The sequence below is a fragment of the Pundamilia nyererei genome, unplaced genomic scaffold (genome assembly GCF_000239375.1).
Source record: "Pundamilia nyererei isolate P.nyererei 1_Seehausen unplaced genomic scaffold, PunNye1.0 scaffold00024, whole genome shotgun sequence".
Classification (NCBI taxonomy): domain Eukaryota; kingdom Metazoa; phylum Chordata; class Actinopteri; order Cichliformes; family Cichlidae; genus Pundamilia; species Pundamilia nyererei.
This window is the reverse complement of record NW_005187425.1, coordinates 3,554,183-3,576,677: the sequence shown is the minus strand read 5'-3', so window position 1 is coordinate 3,576,677 and position 22,495 is coordinate 3,554,183. Positions and strand designations below refer to the sequence as shown.

The 22,495-nt window shown below is 41.1% G+C and overlaps 1 protein-coding gene across 3 annotated transcripts; it reads right to left on the bottom strand.

The window, feature by feature from the left end:
- Positions 1-474: 474 nt before the first annotated feature.
- On the bottom strand, positions 475-21,983 carry zranb1b (zinc finger, RAN-binding domain containing 1b). 3 transcript variants are annotated; one of them, XM_005727426.2, is made up of 10 exons: positions 21,454-21,983; positions 19,486-20,559; positions 11,926-12,113; positions 9,128-9,281; positions 8,252-8,323; positions 7,299-7,497; positions 6,109-6,229; positions 5,579-5,708; positions 1,821-2,050; positions 475-810 (listed from the first exon to the last, which is right to left on the bottom strand). In XM_005727426.2, exons 1-10 carry the CDS (start codon positions 21,458-21,460, stop codon positions 586-588), a joined length of 2,400 nt encoding a protein of 799 aa, XP_005727483.1. In that variant the 5' UTR covers positions 21,461-21,983; the 3' UTR covers positions 475-585. The 3 variants fall into 3 exon arrangements, with proteins under 3 accessions (XP_005727483.1, XP_005727484.1, XP_005727485.1); XM_005727427.1 differs by having other exon boundaries at positions 21,603-21,982; XM_005727428.1 differs by lacking the exon at positions 21,454-21,983 and adding an exon at positions 21,083-21,158.
- Between the last annotated feature and the right edge of the window lie 512 nt (positions 21,984-22,495).

Genomic DNA, 22,495 nt, shown 5'->3' with positions numbered 1-22,495 from the left:
ATAATAAGATTTATTGGCTTTGTCCATGCCTGTTTGAAAACAAAAAGCCAAACAAGCCAACTCTTATCTGGAAAAAACTTGGATGTGCGCTTCTTTTTTTCCCCAGTGCCCATATTGAATGGATATAAAGTATTTGAATCACTGCTGGTATATTTCCTTACACTCTTTTTTTTTGTTTGTTTGTTTTTTACAACCACATGCATTTACATCTATGGATAAAGATATTTTTTTTCTTCCTTTACATTTAAAACTCAAATCAAAAATTTGCATTCGTAAATCTTTTTTCTCTCCGTTAGACTCAGGCTGGTCTGAGAAAAGTGTTTGTGTATATCCGAGCGCCTGTGTTTGCCAGAAGAGCAGTAGTGTCTTCTGTCAGGTGGAGGTCTGGTGGGGGCTCGTGGTTCCCTGCCCTCTCCTGAAGATTTTTCACAGTTTGTCCGTGTCAGGAAAGGGGGGTGGGGGGTGGATACTACAACAACAACAACAACAACAACAAAAATCCCCAACTCAAAGAAAAACTAAAAGAGAGAGGATGGGGGAGGAGTCCTGCCCCCCAGCAGATAGCCTCCCTCCACTTCAGCTTCGTCACTCCTCCTCGTCGTCGTCGTCTTCCTCCTCCTCGCCGTCGGACAGCGAGGCGCAGGGGCGGATCTGGCGGTAGCCGTCCAGCCACTTCTCCACCATCTGAGTGACGAGCGGGTGGTTGCGGCGGCGGGAGCTTTTCTGAAGCGCAACCAAAACGCCGCCCTCTGTCACGCAGCAGTCCAGCCACTCCCGCAGGAGCTTCTCCTGTTGCTCTTCATTACCCATCTGAAGGACAGGAGGGGACAGACATGACCATCAGAGGGAGCCCTGTCACCTCACTACAGCCCAAACACCGCTTACTCCTTCTGAACAGTAACTCAGAACAGAATAAGAGAAGCAAGGCTTACAAAGTGACACGGTCCAGACCACATCTACCTGCTGCTGAACTTCCTGAAACTGCTAGTCTGTATCACAGGTTCTTCCCTTCACGGCTTTTCTGTATGTAACACATTTGCATAACGCCTCTAGTGGAGAGTTTTAACACCCACAAACAAAGAATGGCAGCTCCAAGTCTGACATTGTTATTTACTGGCTAGATCTGCATTTGCTAACTCCTCAGATACTTTTTCCTTTCTGCACGTCTGACACCAGAGGAACTGCAGACTGAGTGAATTTCTTTATTATTGGCAGCACCGTCCCTGGAATAGTAATTAAATCCTTAATGTTAAACGCTGTGTGGCTATGCTGCTGTTAGTTTTGATCATTTAACCATTGCCCACAGCTACGTCAAAGCTGTATTTCAGAGGAACCACCGCCACCAGTCCAGTAAACAACACTGGAAGTGGGTCACTGTGTTTTCATACCACTTTTTATGCTGTAGAAAGAACTGAACTTAACTTCAGTGTTACTAATTAGCAAATCTCTGTGTGTTTGGTGCACACATATAGTTTATGGAAGCACCACACTAACCAGCTGATAACAACTCTCCACCCTTTGGTCTAACTGTGGCCATTTCTGGCTCCTCCAACTAACAGCGCTGGCCAAAACACTCACACTGAGGCTCCAAAATCTGGAGTCCAGAAATCATTGGGTAACATCATGATGGGTACATCCATCTTTTAAATACAGTCTAAGCAATTTATTTTGTAGTTTCTAAAAGCAGGTGAAAAGCTAAAAAGAAAAATGGAAAGCATACAGGCGACATCTGTCCTTACAGTCTTTTCCTGTACCTGTAAATGAGCATAATGCAGCCACTTAATAAAGTAGAAAAACACCACGTCTGTTGAGTGCCTTACTTCCTGCGCTGAGAGGAAGTGAATGTGAAGCAGCTTCCTCTCGCTGTCGACCAGAGGCAGGAACGTCACTGTCACGTCATCGTCCGTGTTGAGGTTGGCGCCTGCGCCGCGATTGTCAAAGCCATCGTTCTCCATGGCCACCAGCGCTGAGAAGTGGCCCCGCGTGTATCCCAGAGCGATGGGGCTCTTCCAGCAAAAGCTCTGCTCCCACAAAAGAGGCAGGTACACACCTGGAGGGACGTAAAAGACACAAATTCACTATACTATATCTTTTGGTACTGCATAAATATATACTGTACAAATATATAAAAAATAGACTACTATACTACTGCAGCAGAGTCTGAAACGCTGACAAAAAAGGATGCACATCTGTTTACTACTTTTGTGAGCAAACTTAAAATATTTAATTTGAATATTTTGAATTATTTTGGTGTTATGATTCAAGGAGAAGATGAATTATGACGTACTTCGTTTAAATAGAAAACAAAAAAGATCCAAACAACTACTTAGTACACCTCATGATTTAAAGGTTTGTAACAGCGATAACTTGACATAATATTTTCCCCTACGACTTTATCCATCTCTCACATCATTGTGGGGGAATTTTAGGTCACGTTCCTTTCAGATATCGTTTCATTTTATAGAAGTTTGTGGACATTCGTTCATGCACAACTCTCTAAAGATCCCACCCACAACATTGTAGTCAGTTGGAGATTGGCATGGTCTTTTACTAGTCCATTGCAACAGCTTGTGCATTTTCCAGTAGTTCATTTTGCTCAGTTAAGTTCCTAACCGAATTACATAAACTGGAAGTACCATAATAGGAGCTGTTTGACTTCTCCAAAGGCGTTTCAACACTTTCACTACCTCCTTTAGGATAGGATACACTGGGGCTGTCTTTTATGAAAGGATCATTGCGATGGACCATCTGACCATGTATTTTCCATTTCATATCATAATCTGTTTTGTATTTTCAGCAATAACCTGTTAAATGCACAGCTAGACTCTGAAGATCATGCTGCTGGAAGAAAATCTGCTTCTCATCCAGCCTTGCAAGCACTCTCTATGTCTGATCTCTAAATCCAGATTATGAACTAATTTATCAAAGTGTATTCTGTATAATTCCAGGGCATTAGTAAGGTCTGTTTTACTTTGAGTCAGCTGGGATAATTGATGGATGGAGAATATTTTGCTTCAGTCATAGAACTTCTAAACAAGCAGGAGGGAAGGATTTACAATCAATCACTACATAAAACATGATGCATTTAATTTCACACATTTACAAAGTGATTACTGTGATGCCACAATTACAGGGGAATAATCAGCCTTCTTTGGTGAGCGGTGCAGGTTAGTGTCTCAAAAACGAGCAGACCCAATGAGGAAGCTGAGGAAGAGCTTGATGCAAACCTACCAATCAAAATACAGCGCACGCTCAGGTTTTACACGTTCCGCTCTGAAAATGCCATTTAGGTCAACAAGAGGAGGCTGAAGGAGGATTAAAATGTGCATGAGGTCCTGAGGACTGAGACTCAGGTGGAGCTCGGGATTTATTCAAAGAAGAGCTGCATTGTTATGAACTAATCCACCATATAAAGCTGAGATCTGTACGTACACAAACACTATTTACAATTATTAATGAGCCGTCTGTCTGTTAATGAATACACTTTTATTTGTTCTAGAAATAGCAGAGAGAAGTCGTTCACTGTGTGCACACTGCTGAGGAAAAATAAACAGCTCAGTTAATTAATTTCTGCTTTGTTTCATGAAAATCCCAGTATTAAAGTAAGTTGGGCTCAGCTTTAAATGCTCAAGTGAAGAGTTTTAGGACAGAGCCAAAGTGTTGGCATTGTACTCACAGTTTTGAGCCATCGAACCAAAATTCCAATTAGGCACTCCTTCTGATAAAATCTCCCCCTCTCAGTCTAAATAAATAAACACTCCTAGAAGCAGCGATCACAACCAGAACAGGCTTTTTTTGGTGTTCGATTTAGGGGAATTTGCAGTAAAACTGCATGCCATGAACATTAGCAAATCATGCTCGAGTGACTGAGATATTTTCCTCTTCAAAGGGAAACTCCTGCAAACACATATGCCAGAAGGTCAGCTGCAAAAACAGCACTATCCACAACTGGCAGTCACAAAACTGACACTGTGCCTCTTTAGTAAATCCAGAAGCTTTTTAATGATGAAAGAAAGCTTTGCACTGCTGCTGACTGTTAGCAAGTCTGGCTCTAGATGTTGACTCGTCTTTAAAATCCAGATTTTTGTAATGAATTGATATTTTTCACAACAACACGGTAAGGATATGTTATAGTGACTTTAGATGCACGTTTTGCAGTCTACCCTCTGCACATTGTAGTTTCAACACAGCAGACACACTGGTGTCACACTGTTGAGGTGATTAGTGTACGGTCATTCAGATTCTCAGCGCACCCCTTTGACAGCTGATATGAGGCATTTGTGTTTAAATGTGGTTGTGTGCATTATAGACAAACATCTCCACCTTGGTCTCAGCCGTTCAAATGACATTGTTCCAGATGTCTTGTGGTTTATTTAGCTCTAACACTGTGAACCCAAGCTCTGTTCTTTTTAGGAGAGAGGGGCATCATCTGACCACTTCTGGGAAGATTGTGGAATTGTCTGAACACATACCTGAATGCTTCAGACCAGCAAACTGCTAGAACATGTGCTTTTATAGAGGTACTCTCACTCTCAAACTGTCTTTTTCACATACACGACTTTGTTTTACATAAGCTATTATAATCTAGAGTAGGTACTAACTAACCCTCACAAACAAATGTAGAAAGAGTTATGAGAACACTGTGTGCTGACATGCATCAGGGTGAAAGAATAGCTCAGCAGAAATTAAAACACTCAAAGTTACCCTGGATTGAAAGCAATGCTTGAATAAATGTCTCACAACAGTCAATGCTGACTTGCAAATACCAGACTGATTATAAAACAAAACAATGCAGGATGACAACACAGAGTGTCTCATATTTCTTTAGTTCCATAACACACAAAGGCAGCTCTCGCATCTCATGAATACATCTGTAACCAACACCGCTATTGAGGAGCCTGTGTGTTGCTACTCTCCTAGTAACCGCTGTGGTTTTACTGGGTTCACTTGTTCACCACTTTAATTGAGGTACCCCACCCCTCTCTATAGGCGCCCATAAGCACGCCTTCCTCTGTGTGTGTGTGTGTGTATGTGTGTGTATACATTGGCTCCTGGCAACAGTAAATCACTGGTCCATCAGGCAGGCTTTACCACAAGCAGTTGGCCCTTACATAGCACTTTCATCATCCCCTGTACAGCATCACTCAGCAGGCAAATTGAATCCAGACTGTTTTTACTGCTAGTTGTAAAGGTGGCCCCCGCTCTCGGTGCTCTCAGGATTGTTTGACTGTTGATGATTTTCATATGTTCAGCTGTATCTGGATGTCTGCACAACCACAATATGAATTCTCCGTGCTCCTGTGACTCATCCTGGCATTTTATGTTGTTTTTGTTATTTTGAGCAACATGGAGCAAAATTACCCATTAAATGAAAGACACTAGACTAATAACTGTTGTAAACAATAATTACTGACGGATCAGAGGGGCAGTTATGTCACCTATGAAAGTTATACACACACACACACACACACACGTAGGCTGGAACTATTTCACAAAGGAAGTCTAGTTCTACGTCCGCTGGAATGATGCTGAGCACAACAGCAAACAATATTTGACCGAAACGTTATTTCTTGCTCACCTTGAAAACGGGTGTACCCGAGTGTTTCACCACGGAAACTTTTGTAGTACTTTACTCCATAGACGATGATAGGCCTACGAAGTATGTGTGCAAGAACGAAAATGTGGGTCTGTTCCAAGCTGGATCCTGGCTGCAAAAGAAAAAAAAAACCACACACACAAAGTCAGAAAAATACAAAACAATGCTCTAGGACTCAGGGAAGCGATAAAATGAGGGTTCTTGAATGCAGCCAGGATACTCTAAATGTGAAAACATGGAAAACACTAATTTAATGAGCTTTCACACCCAGATATAATAACAGCCCACCCAAATACTTAGTCAGTGAGGTCACAAAGAGCAGTGAGAAGCAGAGAAGTGCTGATGACAGACAGGATGCACTTTCAGAGGGCATTACAGGTTAAGTATACTGCACCAAGAGCAGTAAAACTTCTTGCATAATTCATGCATTATTAGCGTGTCACGTTTTAAGCACATCAAGCTCCTGTCCTCCATGTTTGTGTGTGAGTGTGTTTACTTCCATGTACATGTACCTGGCTGGCAAGGGACAGTATGAAAGCCCAGTCTTCCTGCCACTGTTCCTCTCTGAGGGAAAAGTGCAGACCAAAGCTTTGGGAATACCACGACTCCCACTCCTTCCAGCGGGTGTAAAACCTGCACAGACACACACAGATACACACGCACACAAACTGTTTAGCCTGTGACATTATTTGACCTCTGTGCAGCAAGGCGTGGGCTTGCAATTGACTACATTCCTCCACGTCTGTCGTGGTTTGGGCTGGATGGCATTACTCATTATATCTAAACAGCAATTATCTCACCAAAAAACCCACTGTTTCTCACAAATAGACGTGAGTCACGCTGGGCTTTGGAGTCAGACTCCGTGCCCCTCCACTCAAAAATGTGTTTTCTTTTTTTTTTTTTCTTGTCTCTTTCGTGTACAGAACAATTTATGTGAGTTTGACACCAGAAGCCTGCATTCAATTTTCATCTGCCTGAACACTTGCACCTATGAGCATGTTTTGGAACATCGCAATCATTTTGGAGCCACTCGTGATTCAGGGTGCAACTTAAATAATTTCATGTGGAAGTTTAAAGAAGAGAATGTTTTGGGGGGTTTTCCAATTAAACTAAGAAGATGCAGGAGTCATAACAGATCTTTGAGGACATAAAATAAAATAAAAAAAAGCCCTTGTTTCTTATTTCCAGATCAAAGTCTCTGATCCCTTTATAAGCTGCCAATCTAAACTTAGGATTCGTAGACCCCGGCCTCTAAACCACATGTTCCATAGACACGCTGAAGGAAAACAAAATGTAACTTGACACTTTTGAAAGTCAAGCTTTTGTTTTCCTTCAGTGGTGCACTTGAGCTCAGTCATTTCATGATCCACGAATGTTTCTGTGTAAAAAGGTCAGCTAAGCAAAAAAAAAGGAAACACTGGACGAGACAGGGATGTCTGTCGGCAATAAGTTAAGAGTAAACATATCCCTGTTTATTCAGACTATAGTACTTAAAAAAATGTAGCTTTTTTGCCTATTTAAGTTGTCTCCTAACTACTAGTCATTAAAAAGAGCAACATACAAGCTACAATTTCTGTTAACACCTGTCTAAATTTTATGTTTGGTGCACTGTGTCATTCAATGTAACATAATTTGAATTGATTTAAAAGACAAGTGGAAATCAACTCGAACTACACACTTAATCCCCGTGGCGTCGCCTTACCAGTGAGAACAGTCGTGCAGACTGTCATGGAGGGTTTTGCGGAGTACTGAGTCCTTGTCATAGATGCCCCACGTAGCCTGCAGCACAGAGTCAAGGAGGCAGTCCCCAGCTGTGCGGTTCCACAGGGCATAAAGTCGACTGTCTAACCTAGTCCCCAGCTCCAAGGACCAGTTGATGATGGGAGACTCCTCTTCAAGTTCTAAACAAGAGGGGAGACGGCAGGATATCTCTTCAAAAATTAAATAAAATAAAATTCAAGCAATAACGATAATAATAAGGAAACATGCTGTACAAGGAAGTGCAACAGTGTGGTTGTACAGTGGTCACGGTGTTTCAGTATTAGCTAATGCCTGCTCACATCTGTGAAAATAGTAGTGACATAACAATGTCTGCTTGTAAACCACAAAACCAAATGACTACTAAGGCTCAGGTTATGACAGGAAACCTAAAAAGAGATAAAGACAGAAATAAAGATACTGTATGGCCTAATACAATGTTTGACACACACTGAGACGGTGAACCACAGAGAAGGCTACACAAAAGAGCAGGGACCTTCAGGAAGAAAGGTGACGGCTTTTATAAGCGTTTATGTGTGACCTGAAAGGAAGTACAATCATTCAGCAATGATCAAAGAAATTCCTAAAACTCATTTAGGCTGATTAGGACAAAGGCAACTGGTACATATCCTGAAGTGAGAGCGCTTGGCAGATTGACAAACAGGAAGAAAAAAAAAACTGTTTGCAAGCAAGAAAATACCAGTTAGACAACATAGCCAGCCTTCTGCTGCCTCCCTGTTATAGTATACAGTTTGTGAGGGGACTCCCCTTGTGTGCCAAGCAGCCAGACCATCAGGGGATCTGGTTTCTCTCTCACACGCTAAAAATAAGTGCATGGATACTTGAGGACAGCATGTGATATGTGTTCATAAAGCAGAAAAGAGTAAATATTTCCACCTTTTTGTACGTCTCGGTCCAGCACCTCATCAAACAGTTTTTCCTGAACTGCTGGAGGCAAGTCTTCAATGTCTGAAACACAAAGAAGAGGAATAGGAGCAGGTCTTGGTTTGATTTACATTTTACCCCGATAGATGTGTGCATCTTTGTTTTAACTACCTGTAAAACTTTACTAAAATGACAGAAAAATTGCTCTGACTCATTTCAACTCAAGCCACCATGTTTTGTTCTCTTCACAACAGCCCGTGGCTTTCACTCTCTGCCCTGAGCTCTGCTCAGCACAGTAGCTTATTCTTTAGCTAAAATAAATGAATGCATTGACTTAGTGGAACTGAACAGAATGGGTTTCTATAGTGGCCAGAAGCCAAGGTCGGCATGTCCTGAACACTCTGCAAAACAAAAATCCTTAGCTTAGCTACCAGCTTCAGACTGAACCACTAGATCAGTTCCACACAGTACAATTCAACAGAAATAGCACTGAATGCCTGCAATTTTACCAAAACACACTGGCAAAACACTAAATATGGCTTTGCTATGAATGAAAGTCAAGCATGGCTGGTGCATAGTTGGCAGTACGTGGTATTTTCAGTTTGCTATTACAATACACAAACAATGTAGCCTCCATGTTGTGGCAGCTGGAAACAGACGACCGTGGCATTATGTCCCCGCAGCGATCGAGCAACAAGCAATCTTATACGCCAGAAGTAAACAAAACAAGCATTCTGATACACACTCGGAAAGCCAGACGGAATGGCTTGGCTGGGTTTATTCAGCTACAGACACTTTGAAAGGCTTCTGGAATTTATGTTATGATATTTTGTAAACTGTTTTTTTTCTGGCTGCATTTACTCGTTTGTCTGCTAATGCGGTGCTGACCTGCAGGCAGGGTGAATGTCACTAGATCGGTGAGGAAATAGCAGGTGAAGTCTCCCTTGCGCTGGTGAAGAGAGGCGGCTACCTCACGACGGATCTGCTCTGTTAGCTCGGGACAAACCATGGCTGGAATACACTTGGCTGCCTGTTGGGATACCTGCAGAGAGGAGAGCATATATAGAGAGAATTTAAATCTACATAAAGCGTACAGGATGCACAGAATAAGAAAAAAGCAAGAGCATTTCCTGTAACTACAAAGAACCATAAAACCACAAACTAATGCAAAACCAACTGAATGCATTGCTCCACCGAGGCCTAAGAAGAATAAAATTTAACAGTCACAGCTTCAGCGCCCTGAAAGTCACTTGACTTTGATAATATCTGATGGAGTTAAGATAAAGAGATCTGGAGAGATTATTCTGAACAAATCCTTTTTGTCTGATACGTTATGTCAATTTAGAGAGGCCAAGAACAAGAAAAGAAGTCAGTTCATTTTTATATTCTTACCTAGACTGAAAAACCAAAACCTTCTATGAAGAGAGAGATTATGAGCAAAGCGGTAAAATTATGACTGTGTGAAGCATCCGATTTATCTCTCCTTTTAAATAAACCTAGTAAATTTCTGGAGATGCCATTTAAACAAATTCTACCACATTCGCTGTCTGAATACTTGGGAAAGTCATTCATTTTGGGGTCTGTAGGCAGAAGACTTAGCTCACTGTGTTCTGAGCTAATTTTACTTTCACTAATCAAATCTAAATCACCTCCAGGACACAGCAAGTTCACGCAGGTGTCAGCTTTGGGGCGTTTCAGAGACATGATCCAGTGGTTACTCACTAACCCTGTTGGAAAAGAAACTGGGGCAGCGGCTGAGTGTGGGTGAAGAGGTGTGTGTACAGATAATCCGGGATCACAGTGCTGAAGGCAAGAGGGGTGCAATCAACGTCAGCACATGCACAGTTCAAGCAGACACACATGAATTCAGCGAGCCTCACTGCACAGACACACCAGGATGCTGAACATATAATACCAATGCTATTAAATAATTACTGACAGAGGAACATATTATTATACAGTTTGTGGAACAGGAGTGTGCAGCTGAATTTAGTCCCTCTCTTTCCTAAAAACACTCTGGTCCTAGGACTTGTCCTGGCTGATCTCACTAAATGAGAGTAGGAGAAGAAGCTTGAAGCCAATTTTGGGGTCATGCAGATACTCATATTCAGAAATAAAACTACATTTACTAGGTTGAGTAGAAGAGCTCAACCAATAGTATTTTTCTTATTTAATATTTATTTAAAGTATCCATGTGTAGGTGTTATCTAATTAAAAGTTGTTTTTTTTTTTTAGATTGAGCCTAATTTTACTTTCCATCCATGCATTTTCTTAATCGCATCTCCAGCTAGGGGCATGGGGTGTATGAGTCTGTCCCAGCTGAGCCTGAGTGAGAGACTGGGTACACCCTGGACTAGGTCTGCACAATAAATCGAATGTCAATCACGATTGTGATTTTGGCTACCCACAAAACATATGAACACAAACAGCAGACACTGAAAATGTGTGCTTCAACAATACAAAGAAAAACCAGATCAAGCGCTCCCTAAATTACAGTTCGATGACGTGCCTGCCTGTGCCAGTCGTAGTGGTTTTCCCTGTATTATGCAGCATTAAGTTTCCTGGATGTAGCCTGGACAAATAACACTACATTAAAATGACAAAACTACAAAACAAAAATTAAGTGTCTGGCACAGCAGAAGGTGAAGAACCTGTTCCCAGAAGTGGATCATCATTGGTTGGTTGAAAATATTTCAGATTTAGGGCGAGTGGTATTAACCAAGAATGAACCATATTCAAAGAGTCCTGTAGAGCTGCGTCTGCACGACAAACCAACACAACTAACCCATTCAACCACCTGAAAACACACCACTAACTACAGTGTAATCAATACATGAAGGCCAAGAAAAATAATTAAATGGTTGCTAGTATGAATTGTCCATCATCAAGCAGCAAAACAATGCAACGGAAATAAAGGAGCAGTGTAGGGTAGTGTCATTTATAAATAAAACATTTTGTCGCTAAAATCAATAAATAATTCAGTAGATAACGGTGATCTTATTATTGATCCAAACAATTGTGATAACCATTTTGGCCATAATTGTGCAACCCTACCCTGAACATGTCACCAGTACATGTAAGCAGCGCTAACACAGACACAGACAACCATTCACACTCTCACATTCACAACTGCAGCTAATTGTAAAATCGCCAGTGAGTCTAACAGGTATATTTTTGGACTGTGAGAGGAAAGCAGAGCACTTCGAGGACACTTGTACAGACAAAAGAGACCACCATGGTTGTGTGTTGGTTATATGCAAAGCTTTGCAGACTATCATTTACAGTTGAGTACATCCTACAAAGAACACAGAAGTTATAATATACAAAGTATGCCTTTGTAGTGAAGTGAAACGGAGCGTTAAAAACAATTAAAATGCCAACTTAAGCCAACTATGCTCCTGCCGTTTTGAAGGACTTCAGGCAAGATCCCCAAATCCTTTACTCTGTGCAGCTGAAGCCCTATGAAAACAGACACAAACTGGGCACCACAATTTCTGCTACAAGGACTTAAAAGCTAAACATGAAGATCCCAGCCGACAAAGCGTCTTGTAATTAATCATCTACAGTATGACCTATATAGTCACGTATTTAATATGGTCTAGTGCTTTGATAATCTACAAACATAATTCAGAAAGTTGATACCTTAGGGTAGGTGATTTCTGAAAGCGAACCAAGTCTGCACTGACCTCTGTGAGCAACACTGCCAGCATGTCCTGTCTCTGGAAGCGGATGGCTAGGTGAACCAGCGTGAAGCCATCATCGAATGCTGAGGGCCGGTTTAATAGGCGCACCTCGTCGGACGTTAGCTGTCTTGCGATGTCACCTCCCGATGTCTTGTAGGCTTCCACAGCTGCCAGGTCACCTTCTACAACACCTTTCAGACAAAGAGGGGGAAGGAGAAAGCTCCCATCAATAAACAATGTTAACAAGTGATCACTGTGGACACAGTTTTGAAGAGAAGACCTTTTTTTTTTTCCTGCTTTGCCCCACATTAGCACAAATTTTGTGCATTTAACTGGCAATCATTTTCATGAAGACATTTAAAATATAAAAATGAAAAGGCTCTGCTGAGAAAAATAAATGCTTTAACAGTCCACTTTTGGCTGTGGAAAAAATAGGAAATGAGCAGACGTGCTGACCAATGCAGTCGAATCACACCAAGTCTTAACACAGCAGAGACATAAAAAGACAACCTTGCGCAGAGGTCAGTTTACACTACACTAAAATATATGAAATATTGGAGATCTGAATGTGCTTTATCTCTGTGGCAGCTGTGACAGCTTTGAGACTTTGCTGACTTTGAAGTCAAGGGGAAAAGACATCAGGGGGCAGAGTGTGATCATCAGAGTGTGATGTTTTTTTCACCTCCTTAATCTTCATGTTTATGTTGTAGCATAAGCGTTGATGGATATGTTTGAGCAGCTGTTGGTGTGTCTGTTCTTTTCTGGTGCAAAGTGTAAATGAAACAACCAACTTCCAGAGAACAAACTCAAATAGTTACCAGCTAATGAGACACTACTGCAGGAAGAGTCATTCTGTGAAAAAAAACAAAACAAAACAAAAAAAACCCAGCAGATTTTTTTTATATATTAACTTTTGCATATGCAATGAAGCACTGCAAAATTGTATGTTTACTTGCAAATTGAGTTATAGTATAATTTACATTTTTGTCCATGAACTCACACACGTGATTTGCGGACATGAACTGTTAATAGTCAGCTTTATGTTTTAATATAAGTTGACGGAGACTTTTATGAACACGTTCTGCTCAGAATGAAATAAATAAATTGACATATTTGGTTTTCACATCCTTTGTTAGGGAAGGTTAATGAAGTTTAAGTTAAACTAAAGAAAAAGCTCAAATTAAAGGAGAAGCGATCCATCTCGATGTGGCGAGGAGAGAACTTAGAGGTGAGTGATTGAAGTGGCTACCAATGAGAGCGAAGGATACTAACTGACAAATCACAGGGCTGTAAATATGGTAAAGGGTTACCTAGGCAACCGGAGCTAGGCTCACCTGTTAGCAGCCAACCATCAGCAACAAACCAATGTGTGATGAGCTTCTTGCCCGAATACCTCTTAGATTGTGAAGAACATTTATATAGAAGCTTTATTTTAGAAAATAAACAAAAAAACTAACTCAAACATTATTGTGTAAATAAAAAAATAGCTATAATAAAAATAAAAATAAAAATCAGGAACAGGAACAGGAAATGTGCTCAGCTTTAGTCTTTGTTATTTTGATTTTTGCAATATTGAATTTTATTATTGTACTCTTCTGAACTTCGTAAATCTTACAATTTGCCAAATTATTATCAGCATTATAATCATCAAACGAATCCTGACATTGCAATTAATATAAAAACATAATTAAAACACTTATACAATAAATGCTACATTTAAATAAGAAAAACCAATACTGAAACGGAACTGAAAACAAAAAGTTAACCCTACAAAAAAACAAAGAAAGTACTGGTATCCCTCAGCCTCCTAGTAGATGCGCCTCTGGTATCAATTTCAAAATTCTACGTGGTCTCGTTCTCGAGTTATCGCATTCACAAACTTGGGTGTCCACGCCACTTGTACGCTTGCCCTGTAGGGTGATGACAATACCCCATCAACCTTTTGCAGCTGAGGGGTAAAAACTGATAGAAAATACAAAGCTATAATAACTCTTGTGCAAGCCTCTAGTTCTGTGATCAACCACAGTGAGACAAAATAACCTATTAGTAGTTTAAGCAGAGTAAAACATTGAGCTAAATGTGTTTTTATGAGTAATGAAAACAAAATAAAAGTGTAAATTTCTTTCAAATATGACAGCAGCCACAGAAATATCCTCTTCCCATTTCTAGCGTATACAGTAAATTCTCATGTGGTAGTCTCTCGTACATTTGATAGCTTAAAACACTGTTGCGCTTTTGTTCTCGCGTCAAAGGACCACACACAATGCTCAGCTGCATAATCTGCATGTGAGTGAGAGCGAGAGAGACATGGAGTGGGTAGAAGGACTTGCTGTGCCATGTGGAGCTGGCTAGCGCGGTGAGGGATGAGGAGAGAAACTACACAATAGCAGCGCAGCGTGATAGAAGGATCACAAAACCACTTTCCAAAAAACACTCCATTAGCGTGGGTGTGCCTGTAGCCCTGCAGTCAGTACTGTACTCACAGATCCTTTGGTGAGCACAAAAGGCTCCAATATGCAAACAGACATACACTTAAAGACAGACTAATTAGACAGAATGGATCAGGCTAAGTGATTCTTGTCTTGTCTATTTCTCCTACAAAGGACGCACATTTCAATAATGGTGATAGCGGGCGCCTCCATCATAGCAGAATCAACAGATGGATGTGGGTGATTCAAAGTCTATTTGTGATTGGTACAGTTTCCTGTTTAAACAGCCGCTTCAGAGAGAAAAACAGAAGAAGTAAATATTCTGTCAGCATACCTTCCTGTTCAAGGACACCTGGATTGGACATATTAGACATCTTTATTTAACAGGAGCACTGCTGAAAAAAGTACGTAAAAGTAAAAGAAAAACACAAATTAATAAAGCCCAACTGAATTTACAAACACATTTTATAGTAATAAATTCTTCTGTACTGTGTGGGTTGGCTAAGTGGCATTTCTTAGTGTATTGTTTTGTTACTGTTGGTGTAATAGTAACATGTTGGCTTTTCCCTGCAATCACATATCAAAATGATGGCCCTGAATGAGGTTTGTAGTAGTCTGACATTATATTGAGCATCCTGCTGGTATTGACACACCAGTCTGCTTTTTGTCTGAAAGGCTAGCAAGACAATCCCTAAGTATGTCACACCTAACCAAAACAATGAAGTTGGCATTGTTTTAGCATTTTATAATATAACAATATGATTTATAAACATTGTGATATGCTGCATCGTAACAAATGTTAGCATTTCCTTCGGGATTAATAAAGTATTCTGATTCTGATAATTCAACACTACTGTGGAAAAACAGGCATTAAGAAACAGTTTCATTGCATACACTTCTGTTGTTTTTCATATATTTAATGCCAGCTTGGAGTAAATATTACATAAGAGAATACCATAAAATTATTAATATTCATGGTCTTAAGGGAACTAAAAACAATCCATCATTACAACTGCATCTAGATAGAGACATTACAGATGGACCCTTACTGTGGAAAATCTGTCCATATAGATAGATATTGTCCATATCTGACAATGAGACTTCGGTAAAGACTGAATTAAATTAATGTTCTGATTGAACTATATCATAAACTATATAAGTATATATATAGCAACAATGTATAAATGTGTGGAAATATTGCTGCATTATTACTTTTATCCTTCAACCGGGAAAGGAGGACATGATTTTGTTTGATGTTTGCACATTCCTTGTGTTCACATTGGCTTCTGTTGACTATGCACCTGTTTCCTTTCACATTCCTAAAGTAGGAGGATCCAAGTCTTTATGCTGTATGAGCACTCCCCTTTTTTACTAAAATAAAGAAATTTGAAATGTGTAAATGTAAATAAAACAGAATGTGATGGTTTGTAAAATCATTTGGATCCTATTTAACTGATAATTTAAAAAAACAAAACAAAAACAATATATCAAATGGTAAATCTGAGGAACAGTATTCTGAAAAATGTATGGTTATTTTGAATTTGATGCCAGCAACACAAGAAAATAAGTTCAGGTCAAAGAGGAGAGAGAGTAAGCAAAAGTTTAAATGTCAGCATGTTATGGCGGTGCATCTACGCACACTGCATGAGTATTTTGCACAACCGTAAATGTGCCGGTAATTCAAAATTACACCAGACTACACCTTTCTCAGGAAAGGCCTTGCTTATTTTAGGAAGATGATGCCAAACCACATCCTGCCTATATTAGCGTGGTTCTCTAGTAAAACCTCTGGGTATTTAATGACATAATACTAAGCATTTTGTTTATTTACCAACACAAATGCCACACGTGTTCAGTTTAAGGATCATGGGTCATGCACACTGTAAGAGTGACGGTAAGTTCTACAGCCACAGGCATTTTCTATTTTTGACTTATTTTACATGGATCGTGCTAATTTTAGTGCATCAGGCTCCTCAGTAAACAACTTTAGGTATTGGGAAACCGTGACCACAGTTTCAAAACTATAGGAGTGAAATTTTAACTTCTTTGCCCCCAGCACTTCATCACAGGTTTGATTTTGTGAGAGGCTGTTTGTCACATCCACTATTCTACCATAACATTAAAACTACTGACAGTGACAATCTGAAGTGAATAACATTAACAATCTATTTAAAATACAATGTGCAGGTGTGGCTTGAGGACCATGGCAAACTTCACAGCACTGACTTGAACTCATCATCCTTATGTGACTGAGCATCAGCAAGCAGAGTCAGCAGAACCATCCCAATTCACAGAGGACATCACTGTAATCACATTACATTTTTCTGTAATAATATAATGCATTTATGTACTAATTTCAATAATTACATTAGTCCCTAATCAACAATTATGCTGTTACTTGTATTATATAAACTATTCAAACTGGCTTCTGTAGGAAAACGGTCTACAGACTTTGAAGAGCTCAGATTACTTTCATTTTTAATGCATGAAAGGACAAGAATGTTACTGTAAAGTGGCAGAAACAACTATCCACTACTGCTAATACAACTTTGTGTCTCTTTGTAAGCATCAGCAAAGATGGCATGGTCATATGAAGCTAGCAGTGAAGAACCCTGGATCCAGAGTGCATGCTGACCCCAGCCTATTAGCCAAAGCTTGAACAAATAATAAAAGCTATGATGAGCAGACGGGCTTGTACCCATACCTGGTGCGACAGTAGACTCTCCGTGGCCACAGCACATTTGTGAAGTGCTCTTTGGGCTGTTTTTCATAAAACACTAAAAGAAAGATCCTCTTTAGGACTGGGATTTGTGTCAATGTGTGGGACTGTACATTCGAATTACCGTATATGACAATAAATCTCAGGTCATGTTGTACAGTACTGCAGAACATATCGAGTAATGTAATAAATTAACTTTCTGCAGGGAGTAATTAAGTAAGAAAAGGTTTTAGGTTTTTCAAAACATTATAAGTAATTACTCCAGTGTTGCTCAGGACACACCCTATTATGCACTTCACCCAAAGGATGTGCTGTGAGCATTCTGGTACCAGATGCCAAAAGACACCCCAAGGAGGTGTCCATGTTCAAAACAGAGTTACTTTGACAGCACCGGGGATTCCTACATATTATTATGCAGGTGATTTTATTGTTTTTATGCTGATCGGTGTATGTCTATGAACTTCAGCTCACAAAAATTTTTGGCAGCACAACAGATGTTGTTTGTCAAAACATGCAGCCTTAAAAACATGTGATTTCTATTACTCTTGCATGACGTGTTATTTCATATTTAACGCTTTAGTCTGGCTTCATGCAGGATCAGAACCCGTGACCAGGCCTGATGTAGAACCACATAACCACCGTGACGTCTCCCATTTGTTAGTGAAGACCTGTTATGTCTCAAGTCTCAAGCTGGGCGTTTTCACCATTGCCATCTTTTTTTCAAATGTTTTCTAATTAAAGCTGACAAGCAAGGAGTGGTTCTGACAGTGAGGACACTGTAGAGTAATGGGCTAACAATTTAAGATTAACAAATCATTAACCAATAGGGATAGCCCTGGATGATCCTCATTTCTGTGTCTAATAACTACCATAATTTACAAACTGAGCTTCATGTTTTATTCAAAATTTCTTCAATCTAGTGACTTAACCAAATCTAGTGACTTAACCAAAAAGTCATCAAGAAAATGCTCGAGATCACAAAGTGGGCTGAGGGCTTCTTCTTCTATATTCAGACTTCTATACAAGTGGACTTTTTTGGCAACAAATAGAAGTGGTCCTGCTGGGTATGAAAAGCTTCTCAGGTTTAAGGCACATCGGCACATCTGCAGAGGCTTCACGTTTCAGACCCAGAAGCTGCAGCCGTCTTTATAGCATGTATCTGTAGAACTCATGCTGAACATAGCCCAAGGTTATCCAAAGCAGGTTTGATGTGTCAATGCTGACTGAAGTGACAAAGGTTGTATTAATTTGTAAAGCTTTGTAAAGCATCATTTTATACTTAAAAGTATACCAGTATACAGTATAACAGTAGTGCAGCATTTGAGCACCTTAACGACAAAACAAACAATATGTGTCTGTGGTTCCACATGAGCAGCAGTTCTAAGACACAGAATAATGTCTGTGCTGATAAACACAGATATTATTCCTCAGATCAGAACAGATGGCATGAGGCAGATATTGATATAAAACTTTCCGAAGTATGTCTAGTGAACCTGCCAAATAGGGAGTGAATTTAAAGAGATGTCTTTGATTTCTTTTCCTTTAACAGAAGAGGAATGAATTAGGAGACATTTCCAATCAGATAAGGAATGTTAACACTTGAATAAGCCTAAACAAAATCATGCCTACTTGCAAGAGAAATTTTTGACCAGATGAGACTTTGTCCCACGGGAACAAGCGACACAGACATGAGGGAATTCAACATCTGACATGCAGCAAGAGACCCAGAGCAGAGCCAGAAACAAACTATCTGCAGTGATGTTGCTCTTACTGCTTTTGAGGAATATAGCAGGAAAAAAGGCACAATTTTTAATCACTAAAAGGACTTCATTGCGATACCAAATGCAGGGATGACTGTCAAATTTGTGCATATATAACACAGTATATATAACACAGAATAATCAACTGTCAGAGGGACAGATAAGGAAAACAGATGGGAGGTTGAGTGGGCATACAGAACAAACGCTACTCATCCATGAAAAAGGCAAGAGAAAGAGTAAGACAGTGGTGTGAGAGAGGGAAAAAAAGCAAAAACTAGTTGTTCCTACAATGCGCATCCTTCCTCCCACTCTGCATTCGCCAGTGTACAGTGTGGGTGGCAGGACACTTGCTGTCTTTATAGTGAATTTTTTACTAGCTGAATACAGAGGACTTCCAAGCATACATAGTGTGTCTGCAATGTTAAGATTACATTCAAGATAATCTAGATACAGTTCTATAAACTGCTTAGTAAATAGTTGCCTTGCAGGTTGTTAAGCAACATACTGTGAATCATTCACACAAATTTGGGAAAAATGTCATTTCACGGTGTTAACTTGCCTTATATTATTCACTTGACTCACTGCCCATCTCATAACATAAGCAAAATACAAGTCAAACATACTTCAGTGAAGTCATCCATCCTTAAAAACTCACCAACACAAGCATTGAGGAACAGCCAATCACTCCGTCTCATCCTGTTCTTAATCTGCTTGAGTTTTTTGAAATCCACCTCAAGATCTTCTTTGCTCCCAATCCCAGCGCCTGATGCCAGTTCAATCCTCTGAAAGTCCATGTTCACCTCTGACTCCCGCTTTAACGTTGGCGGTGACCTCCTCTGGCTGCTGCTACAACTCCCTACACCACCCACCACACCTCCTACTCCTTGACTAACCATGTGGCCAACAACAGCCCTCCTGTTGTCCCTGTCCTGGTCAAGTTTTGAGGATGATTGTTGACTCTCAGGTTCCGATGCCAGTTCGATGGGCTCAGCCAGCAGACTATTGGGTCTGGGGTGATCGCACACAACACACTTGAGAGCCTTGGCCCAATTTTCATAAGTGCAGGCAGTGCAGGTCCAGTGCTGTGTATGAGTGTTGAGCCTGTTACGGTCATTATATTCCTCACAAGTGTCTGTAGTGGTGGTTGGGGGAGAGGGGTGACATCCAGAGCCTGAGGTCTGGGGTGTTTCTGTGGGGCTGCGTGGCTGCTGGGTATGATGTCCTTGATGGGCTGCATGCTGCCCATGCTGTTGTTGGTGTTGTTGTTGTTGAGCCTGCTGCCTCTGGCACAGGCACTGAGTACACCGGATAGCTCGAGGCCAGTTCAGATAGGTGCACATGTGGCACGACCACTTACTACTAGGCTCAGGTACGTCAGCAATGCGAATGCGGGGTCGGGCGCTGGAGTCTGGACAAATAAGTAAGCTAGATCCCCCCTGAGATGGACTGTTGCTGAGGTCTGCAGGGCCCCACTGATGCACACTGGCATCCAGGGCAGGGCTGCACTTGAAGGGCTCCTCAGTAATGATGGCACCCCCGCTGGGCTTCTGAGCGCGGCACATGGTGCACTTGATGGCTGACGGCCAGTTCTCGTATGTGCAGTATTCACAGGCCCACTTGGCAACCAGCTCGGTCATCGTCGCACCGCCGCTAAGGGAGGCTTCCTGCCGTTCAGAGGGACTCAGCTTGGCAGATCCACTCTCAAGGAGATCACACAGCAAGCAGCACACTAAGGTTTAAAGGGGGGAAAAAACCCAAACAGATATGTTAAATAAATAATAAAAAAGACAAACCACAGTATCTTATTAATCAAAGGCAAACACTTCAAGAAGGTAAAGGGATAAAAAAATTAGCTTGTTTCTCGGTTTAAATGAGCAAAATACACTGCCAAATGTCCCAAACAAAGCCTACTTATTTACAGCCACCTGTGTATTCAAATTATTGACTGGCAAACAAAATTTTAATAAACAGTTATGCCCACTCTTGATCTGGTATTAATTTGTAGTAATAACCAAACTATTGTTTAGAGACCCACAAAAACAAAGTGCAAGGGCAAAACTGCAGCCTAGAGTGCAACACTGACTATAAACACATACAGTTAAGTTATATACACCAGGCACATGCGCCCTACAACAACCAGGCAAGGTAATAAGAGACAAGGACAGATGAAACCTGACGCCCAGCAGGGAGGCGCGTGACTGGTTAAGAGACTTATGCACAGAAAGAAAATTCGCCGTAAAGCTAATTAAGACCTTAAATGATCCAACTGTATGTGTCCCACGCTGTATTCTGAACCATGAACACCAAAATAAAAGATAAGGCTGGCTCCGACAGGGCAGGTCTGTAGTCCCGTTACTGTTTACGCCACGCCTCCCAAGTTTACCAACACACAGTGAGAAATTCAACATTTTTTTGTGAGCTGCATGTTCTGAAAACAACTGTGTCAAGTAGCTTTGGTACTCACAAGCAACTAGCAAAACTGTCAAGACACTCCGCTATAATATACTTGAATTTATTTAAATAAGCATTTGACTAGTTTGATTTACAGCCAGTAGTGGTAAACTAACAAATGACACTGTACGGCTGTGTCGTGTCTTAACGGAACCAGCTAGCTGTCACTTACCTTCCATAACAACCGCTCGGTTGCCATCCAGGATTTATGGCCAAGCTAGCTGGCTGCGGCTCGCTAACGTTACGGGATTATGTTTTGCTCGTAACCGTCTGAGAGGCCCTTATCAACTCTACAAGGTGTCTTAACGCTGTAACCCTCACCTTTTGCTTTGCTGTGTTTACACTCCTCGGTCCCCCCTCCCCACGCCCGGTGCAGCCAAAACCAATGGCGTTTCTCCCCCCACCCCACCCCCGGTCGGAGAAACCAACTCCAATCCGAACTCAGGCTCCTCTCACTTGGACGAAACTAGCCGCATATTTACTTCTTTTGGGGGCGCCGTTTACTTGGCAGTTGACAGTCCACACATACCGCGTAGCAAGAACCCTCCCTCCCCCCCCTCCCCAGGTCCCGTCCCTCGGCCTGTCTCTTCTGAGTTTTTAAATCATTTTCCCGTTTTCCACAAACACCAAGCGGACGGACTTTAATGGCGGCACAGGGAAGGGAAGCAACCGAGGCAGGGCTTAAAAATACACTACGAGGGAGAGCAGAGAGCTCTGGGCCGTGTTACAGTCAGAGGCAGGATCAGGATTTACCACCCGAATCTGCTGAGCAAGCCGATTGGTTGACTCATGTGTCTCCCTTGACACGGACCAATCACATTCTACGTCTCTCATTCCAATTGTTAAAAGGCTCAGTCAAAGCAAAACAGACTCGAATATCACAGAAATAACGAAAAGAGCCATTAGAGCGCCCGTTCTTTTAGTCGCTAGGCTTAGTTAGTCAGAGTAAAATGTGTTTGTTTTATAATTTATGCATCGCAATATGTTGCATCTCTGGCAATCAACCACGTGGTATTCCCCCCTAAAAAGGGACGAAAGGATGATGTCATCGTAAAAAAATACTGCAGCAAGCAGTCTGCAGTAATGCATGACAGCTTGATCAACAGTTCCCAGCGTGAAACTAGTGACGATATTGGTGAGAAGCTCCTATCATCAAAGCAGATTTTTATATTCCACAATAATTAATGATTCCCCAATTCATTTTTCACATGCAA